The 12,693-nt window shown below is 41.1% G+C and overlaps 3 protein-coding genes across 4 annotated transcripts; 2 read left to right on the plus strand and 1 right to left on the minus strand.

The window, feature by feature from the left end:
• Window positions 1-1,841: 1,841 nt before the first annotated feature.
• On the plus strand, window positions 1,842-4,026 carry LOC116260845 (probable microtubule-binding protein TANGLED). Its single transcript, XM_031639364.2, has 4 exons — window positions 1,842-2,055; window positions 2,153-2,295; window positions 2,422-2,480; window positions 2,594-4,026. Exons 1-4 carry the CDS (start codon window positions 1,975-1,977, stop codon window positions 3,784-3,786), a joined length of 1,476 nt encoding a protein of 491 aa, XP_031495224.1. The 5' UTR covers window positions 1,842-1,974; the 3' UTR covers window positions 3,787-4,026.
• A 197-nt stretch (window positions 4,027-4,223) lies between these two features.
• LOC116260846 (chloroplast stem-loop binding protein of 41 kDa a, chloroplastic) lies at window positions 4,224-8,896 on the minus strand. Its single transcript, XM_031639365.2, has 6 exons — window positions 8,421-8,896; window positions 7,396-7,517; window positions 5,524-5,626; window positions 5,157-5,298; window positions 4,678-4,955; window positions 4,224-4,587 (listed from the first exon to the last, which is right to left on the minus strand). The coding sequence occupies exons 1-6, from the start codon at window positions 8,823-8,825 to the stop codon at window positions 4,405-4,407; spliced, it is 1,233 nt and encodes a 410-aa protein (XP_031495225.1). The 5' UTR covers window positions 8,826-8,896; the 3' UTR covers window positions 4,224-4,404.
• A 1,662-nt stretch (window positions 8,897-10,558) lies between these two features.
• Window positions 10,559-12,649, plus strand: LOC116260992 (uncharacterized). Of its 2 annotated transcripts, none has more exons than XM_031639562.2 (6): window positions 10,559-10,728; window positions 10,867-11,040; window positions 11,132-11,260; window positions 11,496-11,705; window positions 11,884-12,048; window positions 12,144-12,649. In XM_031639562.2, the coding sequence occupies exons 1-6, from the start codon at window positions 10,681-10,683 to the stop codon at window positions 12,414-12,416; spliced, it is 999 nt and encodes a 332-aa protein (XP_031495422.1). In that variant the 5' UTR covers window positions 10,559-10,680; the 3' UTR covers window positions 12,417-12,649. The 2 variants fall into 2 exon arrangements, with proteins under 2 accessions (XP_031495422.1, XP_031495423.1); XM_031639563.2 differs by having other exon boundaries at window positions 10,564-10,728; window positions 10,870-11,040.
• Window positions 12,650-12,693: the final 44 nt, after the last annotated feature.

Genomic DNA, 12,693 nt, shown 5'->3' on the forward strand with positions numbered 1-12,693 from the left:
TGGTCAGAATAAGATTATAAAAGTTTGAAAATAATTTGAACTGTTAAAAGGCTGAAATAACACAAGAAATTCACAAAAAAAATTGTTGCTCTTCCTTGTCCTTGTCCCCATGCCCACGCACCCTATTGGTGAAGAATATGGCTTGTCCAATAAGAACCACGACTCTTTCAGTGTTCCAATCCTCAGCCCTGGGATGCTTCCAGTTCATCAGTGAGACCAGTTGACATTATTTGCTCTTTTTGTCATATCCATCCTTCACTATGCGGCATCAACTCCATTGTCGACATGTTCTAAAATGAACACTTTTTCTTTACCCTGTCCATGGGTACAAGCTTACCTCGGTAACAATGGACTTATGGTGTTCAAAAATTACTGGCATTTGAATCTATTTATGTCGCTTCCTCTCTTTTTCTTTTCTAAGGGCAGTTGTGCTTTTTTCATTACAGTAAACGGGCGTACCTCCTATGGTTGCTCCTAATGGAAAATATTTATGAGAAAATGTAACCGTGTGGATGTATATTATTAGAACGGTGAAGTCAAAAAATAACGATAGATTTATCAATAACTGTATGGTAAGGGATGAAAATTAAGATGACACATGAATCTAAAGAATATAAGAAGGGCTTTCTAAGATCCGAGGTGACATGAGCACCCTGTGGATTTGAAATCAGTGGATATCAGATCGGAACCTTTTGCACTACTGGAGATTAACAACATAACCAACACCACTGGCGTCTTGGTAGATGAACCCATCGTAGTAGGTATTATGTCGATGTCCTTTTCTTTATTTCTACACCAGTATAAGTTTGCCTTATAGAATTCCAATCAATGATTTATTAACCCACGATTAGAATAGAAACAAACATCTTACGGGAATCACTTGACCAGTGAATTTACTATTTAAACTAAATGATTATATCAGCAGGCCAAACTTTTCTCCATGCCCTTCAAAATAGAAACCCTCATTTTGACAGTCCTGAGATACGTCAACCAAGGCAACCTGAGATCGGTGGGGATCTGGAAACCTGGATCTCTCAAGGGCAAGCATCCCTGATGTAGAAATCTCCAGGATCAATGGTTTTGTGTAAGTGGATCCACAGTTTTTCAATGTAAAACGGATCAAAAACCATGGATTTAAAATTCACTTTAAACAAACGGTGGATATCTCTCAGCGCGAGCTATCCAAAAAGATTGGTCTAAGGGTTGCTTCTTCAACAAATCGAAAATTTGGGCCAACCCAAATTGCTTAGCAATAAGAAATGATTCAAAATGGAGACAATTTTTCAAGGCATCCGACTGTAGATTACTGCGCTTAATAAAAGACATCATATCCACTTTCCTCCTCCGGAACTCATTGAGGCGAACTTGACTATTCCTCAATACAAGATTCACGAACACAGCTACATCCTTCAGGTGCCATATCCAACAACATCGAACTTGAAACATTCTGACCCCACAATGCCTCAAAACGATTAACAAAGTAGACCATTGCCTTTTTAGCTAATCAATCTTAACTCATGTTTAGAGGTTAGGAAAAAGAAAAAAGAAGCGTCTATGGCAAATGATCTTGTGCTTCCAGACGATGGTGGAATTCAAAACGCAGCCATCGATCTTGTAGCCAATTTGTCAATCGTGCAAGCACGCCATATCTACGTCGACATATTTGAATTTTCAGGAAGAAAGAGAACCTCTTACTTTGGAGCTCGAGTCGCCTGTTAAACGGCAGGATGGTGGGGCCTACAGCCCGCGCACATTTCTAGCGGTCGTCTGGAAGACAAACATGGTAATTCAACTGCGAAAATCCAAATTGAAAGTGAAAGGAAGTCCATCACTAGCCGTTACGCGCAATATTAGACCGTTACAGAGAGAGCGAGAGATCTCTACCATGTTGCACTAAATTGGGAACTAGTAGAAGTAGCAGTCTCCTAGGCTGTTTGAATATCTGAATACCACCCGGTCGGTGTAGAAGAAGAGATGGTGGCTAAATCGCCCACAAAGGATGAAAAGAAAATGGCCGTGCTCAATCCGAATCTCGTCCGGGAGACCGTGAAGAAGGTAGGGGAGAGGAGAGAAGTCCGGTACAGAGGTTGCTTTAGCATTCTTCTTGAATAGTTTGTAAAGTCTTGTTGTTGTTGTTGTTGTGCATCTGAAGGTTGATAGAGCGATGGCCAGATTGCAAGAACTGCAATTTGCTGTAACGGGAGGCAATAAAGTGATTTCTGGTGTAACACTCAGTCCCAGGAGCACCAGAGGGTACATAAGAACCAGTATGAGATGCAAGCAGGAATCCCTCAGGTTTGACAATGGCATATACCTTCAGAACAAGAAGCTGGAGTTTTTTTTTCCCTTCTGTGGCTTTCATCTTCAGTTTACTTATTTTTCTTCATTTTTTACATTTTATCTTCCTCTTTGCGGTTCAAGGATCCGGAACTCCTCCGCCAGAAGAGGTGCGACTTCGAAGATAGCTCCATGTTCTAGCGGTATGTCAGTGTCATTGTTTAGTTGAATAATTTCTTTCCCTTCCTTGCAATCTTTTCGCTAGGTTTCTCTATCTCGTTGTTTAGAGAGGTGGTGATTGGTTTCCCTGAAACAGGTGAATGGCGGAGAATGTCGTTGCCGGCAATGCTGATTGGTGAGACGGTGGGAGAGATTCTTCAGGCGAGTAAATTTGCAAAAGATGTTGTGGATGCTGTTTCCGGGGCGCTTTCGCTTAACGGGAGTGGTGCAGACGATCCCAAAACGCCTATCTCTGCCGGAGCCAAGGTGGCCACTAACACCAACTTGGACAAGCGAGAGCTTCAAATGAAAAGGAAGAGGGAGAAGCAGAAAAGCAGCAGCCGAGGTTCCCCTGGTGGTGGTGGTGGTGGTGGGAGATCGCCAACCACGGCGACGACGAGGAGAAGAAAAGCTCACACTCGAATAAACTTTGGAGCCACCGGCGCTGGAAACGAAAAAGAGAGATGTCCACCGACGGCGAAAAGGGAAAACCATTCTGTTCAACGAGTTTCGCCAAGAGGCAGGCCCTGGGCTGGCAAGGCAGTTCTGTTTCCCAACCCCACGTTTCTCTCCGCCGGCACCTCTTCTCCTCCTTCCTCTTCCCGCAATCTCAAACCTGCCTGCAAAACAAGGTCTCCTGTGACGGCAGCAAGCAGTAAGGTGGGCGTGTTGCATGATGCTCCTGCACTGCATCCGCCTCACAAGTTCGCAATCAAATCACCATCAACATTAGCGTCAAAATTCGCCGTGAAGATCAAGTCCCCTCCCGTTTCCGTCGTTTCTCTTTCCCCACAGTCAAGATCGGCACAAAAGAAGAAGAAATCATCTCCTCCGCCGACGAAGAACAAAGGTAACAATATGCCAAGGATATCCAAGGCCACCAAATTGCGCCTATCGCTATCTCCGTCCAATTTTGCAAAGAGGTTAGCATCTCCGATGAAGATCATCTCCCCGTCGGTTCGACGGGCGAAATCCCCAACTTCGCCGACCGCGAGAATCACGCCTTCGAAGAAGAAATCCCCGCAGCCTCGTCCTCCTTCTCAGATGATGATGACGATGATGTCCAGCTCTGCGAAGTTTCGCAGGTCTTTCTCGCCGTCGAATCTGGCTAAGAGGTTTGCTTCACCGCTGAAGAACAGGACCACCAACCGTTCTTCCCTTCCAACAGACAAGAATCCAAACATGGGGATTCCCGTTCCAGCGATTACCAGCCGACCGAGTTGCTGCCTAAAACAGAGACCACCACCTTCGGTAAAGTTATTGAGCGCGTCGATGGTTGCTGATCATTGAAGGGGTGTCGTTTGGACATTTACTTGATGTCTGTACCTGAGAGGGGGCGAAAAGACGGAAGCTTTTACTTAGACGCTGGAGTCGATTTTCTCTCAACTTGTTTTCCTTTTCTCTTTGGATAATCCCGGCCACTGGTATAAATTCATTGTTGTACATCTAAAGAGCATTTTTTCCGCTTTGTTACTAAAGCGTTAAAGAGTAAATAAACCCGTGGAGAAGAGGTGGAACGTGTTCTCTTTACTCTGATCTGGTCGCTTCCCATCTAAAATGATTCTCTCTCTCTCTCTCTAATGGTTACCAAACAAGAATGCAGAAATCAGTAGTTAAGATGAGCTACGGAACCAAAACTGCACATTTACCACGCTGGATTCATTATTTACGCGTCCAAATAAAGAAACCATTACAGAACTTATCTCTGTTCTGTGGAGGACAGAACATGAAATGAATAATCTTTTATTTTTCATTTTTCCATGTATTTAGGAGATAAGGTCATCACAATCTCGATGGATCTGAAAGTGAAAATCAATCGGTTCAGGGAATTATTGGGACAAGAAGGCGACGAGTGCACAACATCATGAACCACCAGAAATTAAGAGGTGATCCAAAAGATCGCATGGATCAAACTGCAACAGCTTCTTTTAGGGACTCCAATATTTTGTCATCAATTTCAAATTGCATATCTTTCTTGTCCCTCCCAATGCTTACGTATTCTTCAAATCTTTCTTTCAAGTCTTCAGAAAGATTAGTACTGGACTCCCAGTCTAGTATCTCTTTCGCTGCCCTGGGCTCTGCATAGAAGTGCTGCAATGAATTACAGCCAAAAGTCAAGCTACCTCCTATTTGGTTATATAAGGACCTTAATAATTATGGAAAAATATGAGAAAACAGTACCATATTTCGAAAAGGAAATGCTTTCTTAGAATCAACACCCACAGCTTTTGGATCATAGTGAATTATCTTAATGTTGCGACCTGCAGCTTGTGCACATAGTTTTGCCAAACCATCAAAGGTTACAGCACGATCGCATACACAATTGAAGATATTGCCATTGGCAGCGTCCGGGTCTTCAACAGCCAAAGTTAGCATGCTAGATAAGTCTCTAACATGTGAAATGTTTGTGAGCTGGATCCCTGGGCTAGGTATTGGAACGGGTCTGTCACGAACAATTCCTGAGAAGACCAAGAATGCATATAATCCCAAGTGAGTATAAACTTAAGCATACATTGATATAGGAAAAGAAACATGGCAAGAACATTAATTCACAAAAAAGCTAGCATTTTCTCCCTTTTTCTTCTGAACAGGACAAGCAGCTTAGATACTAACAATGAAGAAGAAATATGTGCAACCATGAAAAGTGAAAAGATCCATACTATCAAAAAACCATTCTTCACAATCTTTGTTATTTCCAGATCCTATCATGTATTGAGGTCTAAATACAGCCCAGCTGCTGAAGGAGAGTTCCTCGATGTACTTTTCTACAGCAACATGACCGGCATCACTTTTGACAAGATCCTGCAATGTTAAGTACCTTTTTAGTTGAAACAACATGGTATGGGACAAGGAAAAAGTTGTCACACTTGCATTAAGAAATGTGACAATGGCTAGATGGGATCTTTTATTGGACTAATCACAAATTACTCGATGCTTGCCACAATCTTCAAGGCCTTGGGATCGGTCTCACATGATGCCTCCCCAGCCAAATGGAAGTTGAAGAAACAAATAGAAACCATGTTATACCCCTTCAACATGTGGAACTTCATCACTTGTCTTGTAAATACCAGCGCTGCTGATAAAGAGAAACTGTTTCACACCAGCACCTTTTGCCCAATCAGCCACAGGCCTATATAAAATTTCCATCTCAGATAACTTAGCAGCATCATATGCACATACAGACATATTTGTACAGCACAAAAAAAAGGTAGTGGGTAACTTTTTGTTGATAATGATTATCATGATAAATGATTCTAGAAGCACTTTAAAATTTATGATGATAAGCTCCACCTCAATGTTTATGCAGCTTTACACTTAAGAACGTGGATGCCAATGTTTACTTAATATAAAAGGGAACAAATAAAGTTCAAGATAAACCAAGTACAGATGATAAGATAAAATTACTGATTTCCTCCTCTCAAGTCAATTTCGAAATTTAAAAAATATATATATATATAAAATAGTAACTTTTTATGAAAAATAGAAAAGGTGACTATTGCTTCTAAGATTTAAATATGCATCTAGGTTTTGGACAGTTCCACAACCTTGGAAAATTTTAGTTAAACAATGACGATATGGATTAGAGACGTAGCTATAGACATATTAAATAGCCATTTATGACCTTCACTAATGTGATCAGGCCCTCAACGAGGGTTGGATAGTTTTGTTAACCTAAAATCTAAAAATCCAGTTTTCCTTAACATCAATGTGAAGGTGCCCCTATACAAGACATGTGAACATACTTAATGGTCTCTTTCATTAATCATTATAAGGTCAAGATCGCTATCAGTAATTTGTCAAACTTATTTATGCTTTTAATTATCTTTAAAAATTTATTTAAGCTTTTGAAAGTTATAGAAATTTAGACAAATTTTATAAGAACATGTTCATACATATGTATGTGCATGTGTTTTTGTTGGTTGACGATATCATATCGATGACTATAGACAGCGATAGTAATAACATGTGCATTGGCCGAGACACATTGTACCAGTACCTCGCTGATGTGATATGGGGGCTGATATCAAATACTATGGTAGTGCTCGTGTCCCAAAAAGTTTACACATATATATATATGCTATAGTGCTCGTGTCCCAAAAAGTTTACACACATATATATATATGCTATAGAGAATGAATGATGTGAGCCATCAGATCAATTTCATTGGATGGATCATAAATTGCCGAGCCAAAATTAACTGTCATATTAAGCTATTAGCTGTCATCTACCCATCTAACTAGCTACAGGCTTTAATTTGGCTACCTGTGCCATTAACCATCCCATCAGATTTAGCTAAATTGATAATATGGCCCTTACGTTTCTCTTTCTTCGTCCTCCTTGTATTCTTGGAATCCATATTTGGTTATATGTGTATGTCGTGTCATTTTTCTGTCTTCCTCATCCTCCTCATTATTCTTTTCTTTCCATAGATCAAACTTTTCGTCCAGGCACCACCTCCACCTAGTTGCACTGAGGTGCACCTATGCTGTTCCTAAACCTTTTTAGGCAGTACTCGCCTATCTCCTATAACTGCATTATATTATTGAACTTACCCCAAGTTTATTTTGTTCATTGAAGAAGGTAATTTGAATACCAGATTATTCATTCAGTTAACAGGAAGGAGACAAATTCTTTCTATTGATTTCCATTATACACCTTAAGATCTATTTGGAACACTGAAAACTAGTTAGTGCAACAGAAGAGTCCATCATGATAACCTTTTATCTAGAAAAACCAGAAAAGAGCCAGCACAGTTACAGTATTGTCTCCAAGGTACCAATGTTGCTTAAGTTTCCAAGGACAGAACATGAGATTTATAAATCAAAAGAAAAATAGCAGCATGGATATTCACATTTTCACATAAATCACTAATACAGAGGAAGGAGTTGAATGGCTCACTTGACAGAATCTAAATCCTTGCCATTGTTATCCAAAACAACATCAAAGGCTGCCCCATCTACCAATTTACCCAGATTTGATGGATCACCCCATATTGTCTGAGCGCCTAGATCAACAAGCTCCTGGAAGTTCACAATGGATTATGGACACAAACACATGTTGAGAAAAGAGTCAGATAACTACATACGAGAGAGAGCAATAAGAAACAAAAATGACAATAAACAGATGCAGAACTGCTTGACACTTTCACCATAGAAGTCCAAAGCAAATTGCGGGCATAGCTAGCAAACCTATTTATTATGTTGACTTTCGACACAGATGAACCGAAGAGCTAAACGATAGAGAATGACAAAGATGCCGTAACCCTATCCAAACTTATACAAGCCTTTAATTGTCATGAAAGATTGTTTATTTTCTCCAGGACTCAGGTCGGAAAATTTTGTTCTTTGTAAGATTAGATTTTTAGAGAATTAATATCTTCTTCATTCTTAACGAACAACATCCTTTATACCGTTGAATGCAGCCATGACAACGTGAGCATAACGATTGATATCATGTTGACAAGCTACCATGAGGAAATGAAAGAAAATCTAACAAATTTTCCATGATCCAGGTCTATATACGAGGCTAGGAAGACAACTTTGGATAAGCCAATGTGACATGAATTCTGACAACTGTTTCTTCTTAGGAAGTACAACCTGTGCAATAATTTGAAAATTGATTTTCAGTAGGAGAGTCGAAAGTTCCATGATCCAACAATCCCAATGACTTTGAGATGAACCAAAAGGGAAGTTGATACGGTCGATGTGCTCAAAGATGCAACCAGAAATATAATTGAAACTCATGCGTGATAAGGAATTGTAACCATGTTTCTCGAGTCACCCACAATTGGTTATATTAAAATTAAACCGTTGATTGCAACCAAAATGCAAATCCAACTGGAGTAAATAAAACTAAATATGCAATAAAACCCTTCCAAATCAACTTTCACAAAGCGGAGGTCAGTTTGTGTTTTAAGAACTTACAGAGAATCGGTTAAAGGGAGGCTTCTTCATCTTGTCCGACTGTTCACCGCCAACTGTCAATATGGTGACGCTATGACCGGAGCTGAGGAGGTCCTTCGACAGATAAAACCCGATCACGGCATGCCCTCCACTGTTTGTGTTGACAATCAGAACCTTCTTCTTTTGCTTGTCCGAAGAAGCGAATACAGAGAAACAAGGCAACCTGGGCCGTCGTGTTGCAATGGGATTTATTGTAAAAAGCAGCGGGCGTCCAGAGAGTAGCAAAACATTTGAGGAAGAGGCAGCAGGAAAGGAAGAGATAGAAGCAAAACAAGGAGAGGTTAAAGGTAAGGATGACACTTTTGAACAGGGGAGGAAGCAGGAAGTCGTCAAAGGATGAGAAGCTAAGACAGAAGAGGACCCCATTTTTCCCTTCTGCGACCCTTTTCCTCCCTCTGTATTAGCCTCCGGGGTTTGAGGGAAGAACAGGTGGAAGTTGGACCTTTTCACCCATTTTTAAACGGTTGGCAGACGTTGCTGCTTGCTGGTAGGACAGAGGATGGCCGGTGCTGCCATATCCACACTTCCGGATAAGCAAAAGCAAATGCGGTAATTGCTAAAAGGACCGGCAAGGGAAAGTGGCCTCCTTCCAGGTCGACAATCGAGAAGAAAAGGACAGAGTCGGGTCTCCGTGGTGCTGATGGTTGATGAGCTGACGGCCGCGCACCCTCCTGGCTACATGGGCAGAAAATGCGTTTCACCATTGACCACAGCTTAGCTCAAAAGACTTGCTACTAAGAAACGGCATCCAGGGAGTGTCGCTCGAAATTGGCGCTCGGCTTCTTCCGTCACGGAGGCCATGAGGCAAACAGTGCAAGAGCGAATTTGGTCCATTTCCAGCCATAGCTCGCCCTGATGCGGAGCTGGTCGCGGAACCTGAATGACTCTGGGACTCGAGCTAGCTTTAAGTTTCGAAAGGTCATGAATGACAGCCAAGTGTGGCTGCTAGATCCTCGGAAAGCACCGGAGTTTCTCCAAATTTTCAGCGGTCTTACCAATATAACCGATGGACCTTTTTGTTGGCTCGTGCACGAGGGATGATATTGTTACGTTTTTTTAATATTTATGTAGGGAAAACCGTTTTCTAGATAAAATTCTAAGGTCATAAGATCATGCCTTTATACATTCTAAGGTCTTACTTTGCTTTGGAACCTAGTTTAACTTATACTACATTTTTTTTAATTTAGGTAATTGCCACAGTTTGTATTTCAGAGGAGTAATACATTATAATTTGACAGAGATTATGGGATTTAAACCTTCACCATCTTCTCACTTGGATTTATGAAACAATTTACAAATACTGAAAGTCGTTTGTGAACAAAAACAATTTAAATATTCTCTCTTGACCAAATATTTCAGATAAATTTACACCGATGAGAATTGAAAAAACAAAACAGTGCAAGATTTTATGGGTTAATAAATTTTAGAACTTTGAGATCATGTTTGTTTCGTTTGCCGTGGCTATGAGTTCAGATCACCGATAATTTCATATTCATAGTTTGAGGCTCGACCACTCCAATTCGACCCTAAATCTAAAGGAGCGGCGTGAATCTATGTTGAAATCTACTATTAGTTTAAACAGTGGGTTTTAGGTACTGATTTGATATCCTTTCGTATAGAGGCAAACACGCCCTTAGGAAACTTGATTTACAAATTAAATTTTCACATTTTGTTATAAAAATGATATTTTTAAGTCTATTCAACCAATTGATTGGTTTTGGTGGCTAATCTAAACGTGCCAAGTGTCAACTTTGATTGTTTAAATATTTTAAAATTTTATTGTCATTTAATATATATATATATATATATATATATATATATATCTTTTTAATATTTTGACCGAATGGTAAAGCTGAATCATTGAATCAGCTAATTCGCCGAATTTCAGTGTTTCAAATCTAACTACAGCATTTATGAACAAGCATCCAGCCATCTACCATCGAGCTCGAATGAATTTTTTCGTGTTTAAAAATCGAAATAATTATACCATGGAAAAATGTATGAATAATTGCGAGCAGGTTTTATAGCAGTTTCATAAACAAGAAAATGTGAACGTTGCCCAGGAGAAATGAACGTTAGGATAGAGGAAAACGCGGCGGTGGCGACCAATAAATCCATTCCCTTACTTGCAAAACTAACCGTTGGAGCGCTCCACTCTCTCTCTCACTCTCTGGTTAGCTACCTTTTTATCTCCCTGCTTTTCTGAACCAAACTCCAGGCAATGGCTACGTTGGAGGAAATGTCGCCGCCTTCCGCTCTCAATTACACGGTATTCTTTCCCTCGTCCACTTTCTTGCGAAGTATCCATACTTGTATTTTTGATTCGTGCTACGGCTGTCTTCTTCGTTTTTCTGCTTTTGATGGATCTGTGCCTTCCACTGTTGATTCTCAATTCATCTTCCATTAGCAGGACAGCAAGGGGTCCAAAGGTTTTTCTCCGACTTGTTGCAACAGCTCGTCCGATGAATTGTTGTGGAATAAACTCAGAAGCAGGACGGACCATTTTGTGGAGAAAAGAAAGAACGAAGGGTTAAAAAGGCGATCCTTTCCTGATGAAGATCCCTTGCTCTCTGAGCAAAAGGTAGTTGCTGCCATTTCTCGTGTCGTCTAGTACTAGCATAACTTGTTTTCGGAAGAAACCCGCTCTTTCTGATCGAGTTTCTGACTCTTAGGGCACTGAAGAAGCTGAAAGAAGCAGGAAGAGAATGAAGGAGGGCGATTCGTTTCTGCTGCTCAAAGGATTAGATTCGATTGCGTCTTCCCTCTCTCAGCTCACCAACTGCCTCGATTCTGCATTACAGGTACTTTTTCCTTTCCCCCTCCTAGCACTTTCTTTTATGTCCCTTTTTTAATTACACCATGAATGTTGATGACTACAAGAACGGAAATTTTTGCTGATGCTTGATATTGATACTGCTGATGACCGATGGCAGTCAAGTTGATGCATTTGTTGCTTCCAGATCAAAACCAGCTCTTGTCGATCTTAAGATTGTTTACGACATGTCGTTCATGCTGCCTTTGCTCTGTTTGAAACAGGGGGCAACGGATCTCTCTAAGCCCAGATTGGCGGAGGTGTTCTGTAGCAGAGATCCTGCAACGACGGAGCAAGAGGAAGGTCATCCAAGACAACCACCAAAAGAAGACGGGACATCCGATCGCGATCCTCTCTCTGTAAACAAATCAGGATCCGCTGCTCCTCCTCAATCCAAGGAAGAGGAGAGAGGAAAGCTGAAGAACGCCCAAAACGTGTGTCTGTTAGTCCCCCTCTGGTTTCGCCTTTATAACCCCCAAAGAAGCGCGCTTTTCAAAATTTGCTTCTCCGCATCCGATTCACTTGCACACTGCCCTCTCAAATTCTCATTTCACCGTCTCCTCTAATGTAATATTCTTCAAGGCACTTACTTAATCCGTGTGTCTTTTACAGCTCGCATGTGCAATGGCAACAAAAGCAGCTTCACTGGCACGAGAACTGCAATCGATTAAATCGGATCTGCTTTTCATGCAAGAAAGGTGTAACCTTCTTGAAGAAGAGAACAGGAGGCTTCGAGATGGAATAGCTAAGGGCCTCAGGCCAGAGGAAGATGATTTGGTAGGTTTGCAGTTTTTGTTTTGTCGTTTTTTCTTCTCCTGGTTGCTGTTTAGATGTTCTTGTTTTAATGGTGGTGGGTGCTAAAAATATCGCAGGTGAGGCTGCAACTGGAAGCACTTCTAGCAGAGAAGTCAAGGTTAGCTAATGAGAACGCAAACCTCACGAGGGAGAACCAGTGTCTTCACCAGCTGGTTGAGTATCATCAATTGACGATGCAGGATCTCTCTGCATCACCTGATCAGACGATAGTGGAAGGGGTGCGCTTGGACTTCTCATCGCTGCCTGAGGCAGAAGAGGAGGAAGGACCGCCAAGAACCCCAAGGACCGATAACATTGGGTTCTTATACTGTGATGGGCCTCGTGAATAGCTCAGCCCTTGCGCCTAAGACGACGACAATCCGCTGCAATGGAATATAGAACAATTTGTTTACCGCATCCGAATGATTGGCTTTAGCTCTAAAACCAACATCGGAACATTCGGTTGTTATCTGTGATAGGCGTCTTAGAGATAGCTCTTGCGACGATGACCGCAGTGAAACAACTACTATTTGTTTATTGAAATAATATTTCTTTAATCTAAAATAATATTTCTTTAATCTAATTGCAGTATTTGTGCATTCGAATTTGGGTTGAGCACCTGTTAGT

The sequence above is a fragment of the Nymphaea colorata genome, chromosome 9 (genome assembly GCF_008831285.2).
Source record: "Nymphaea colorata isolate Beijing-Zhang1983 chromosome 9, ASM883128v2, whole genome shotgun sequence".
NCBI lineage: Eukaryota > Viridiplantae > Streptophyta > Magnoliopsida > Nymphaeales > Nymphaeaceae > Nymphaea > Nymphaea colorata.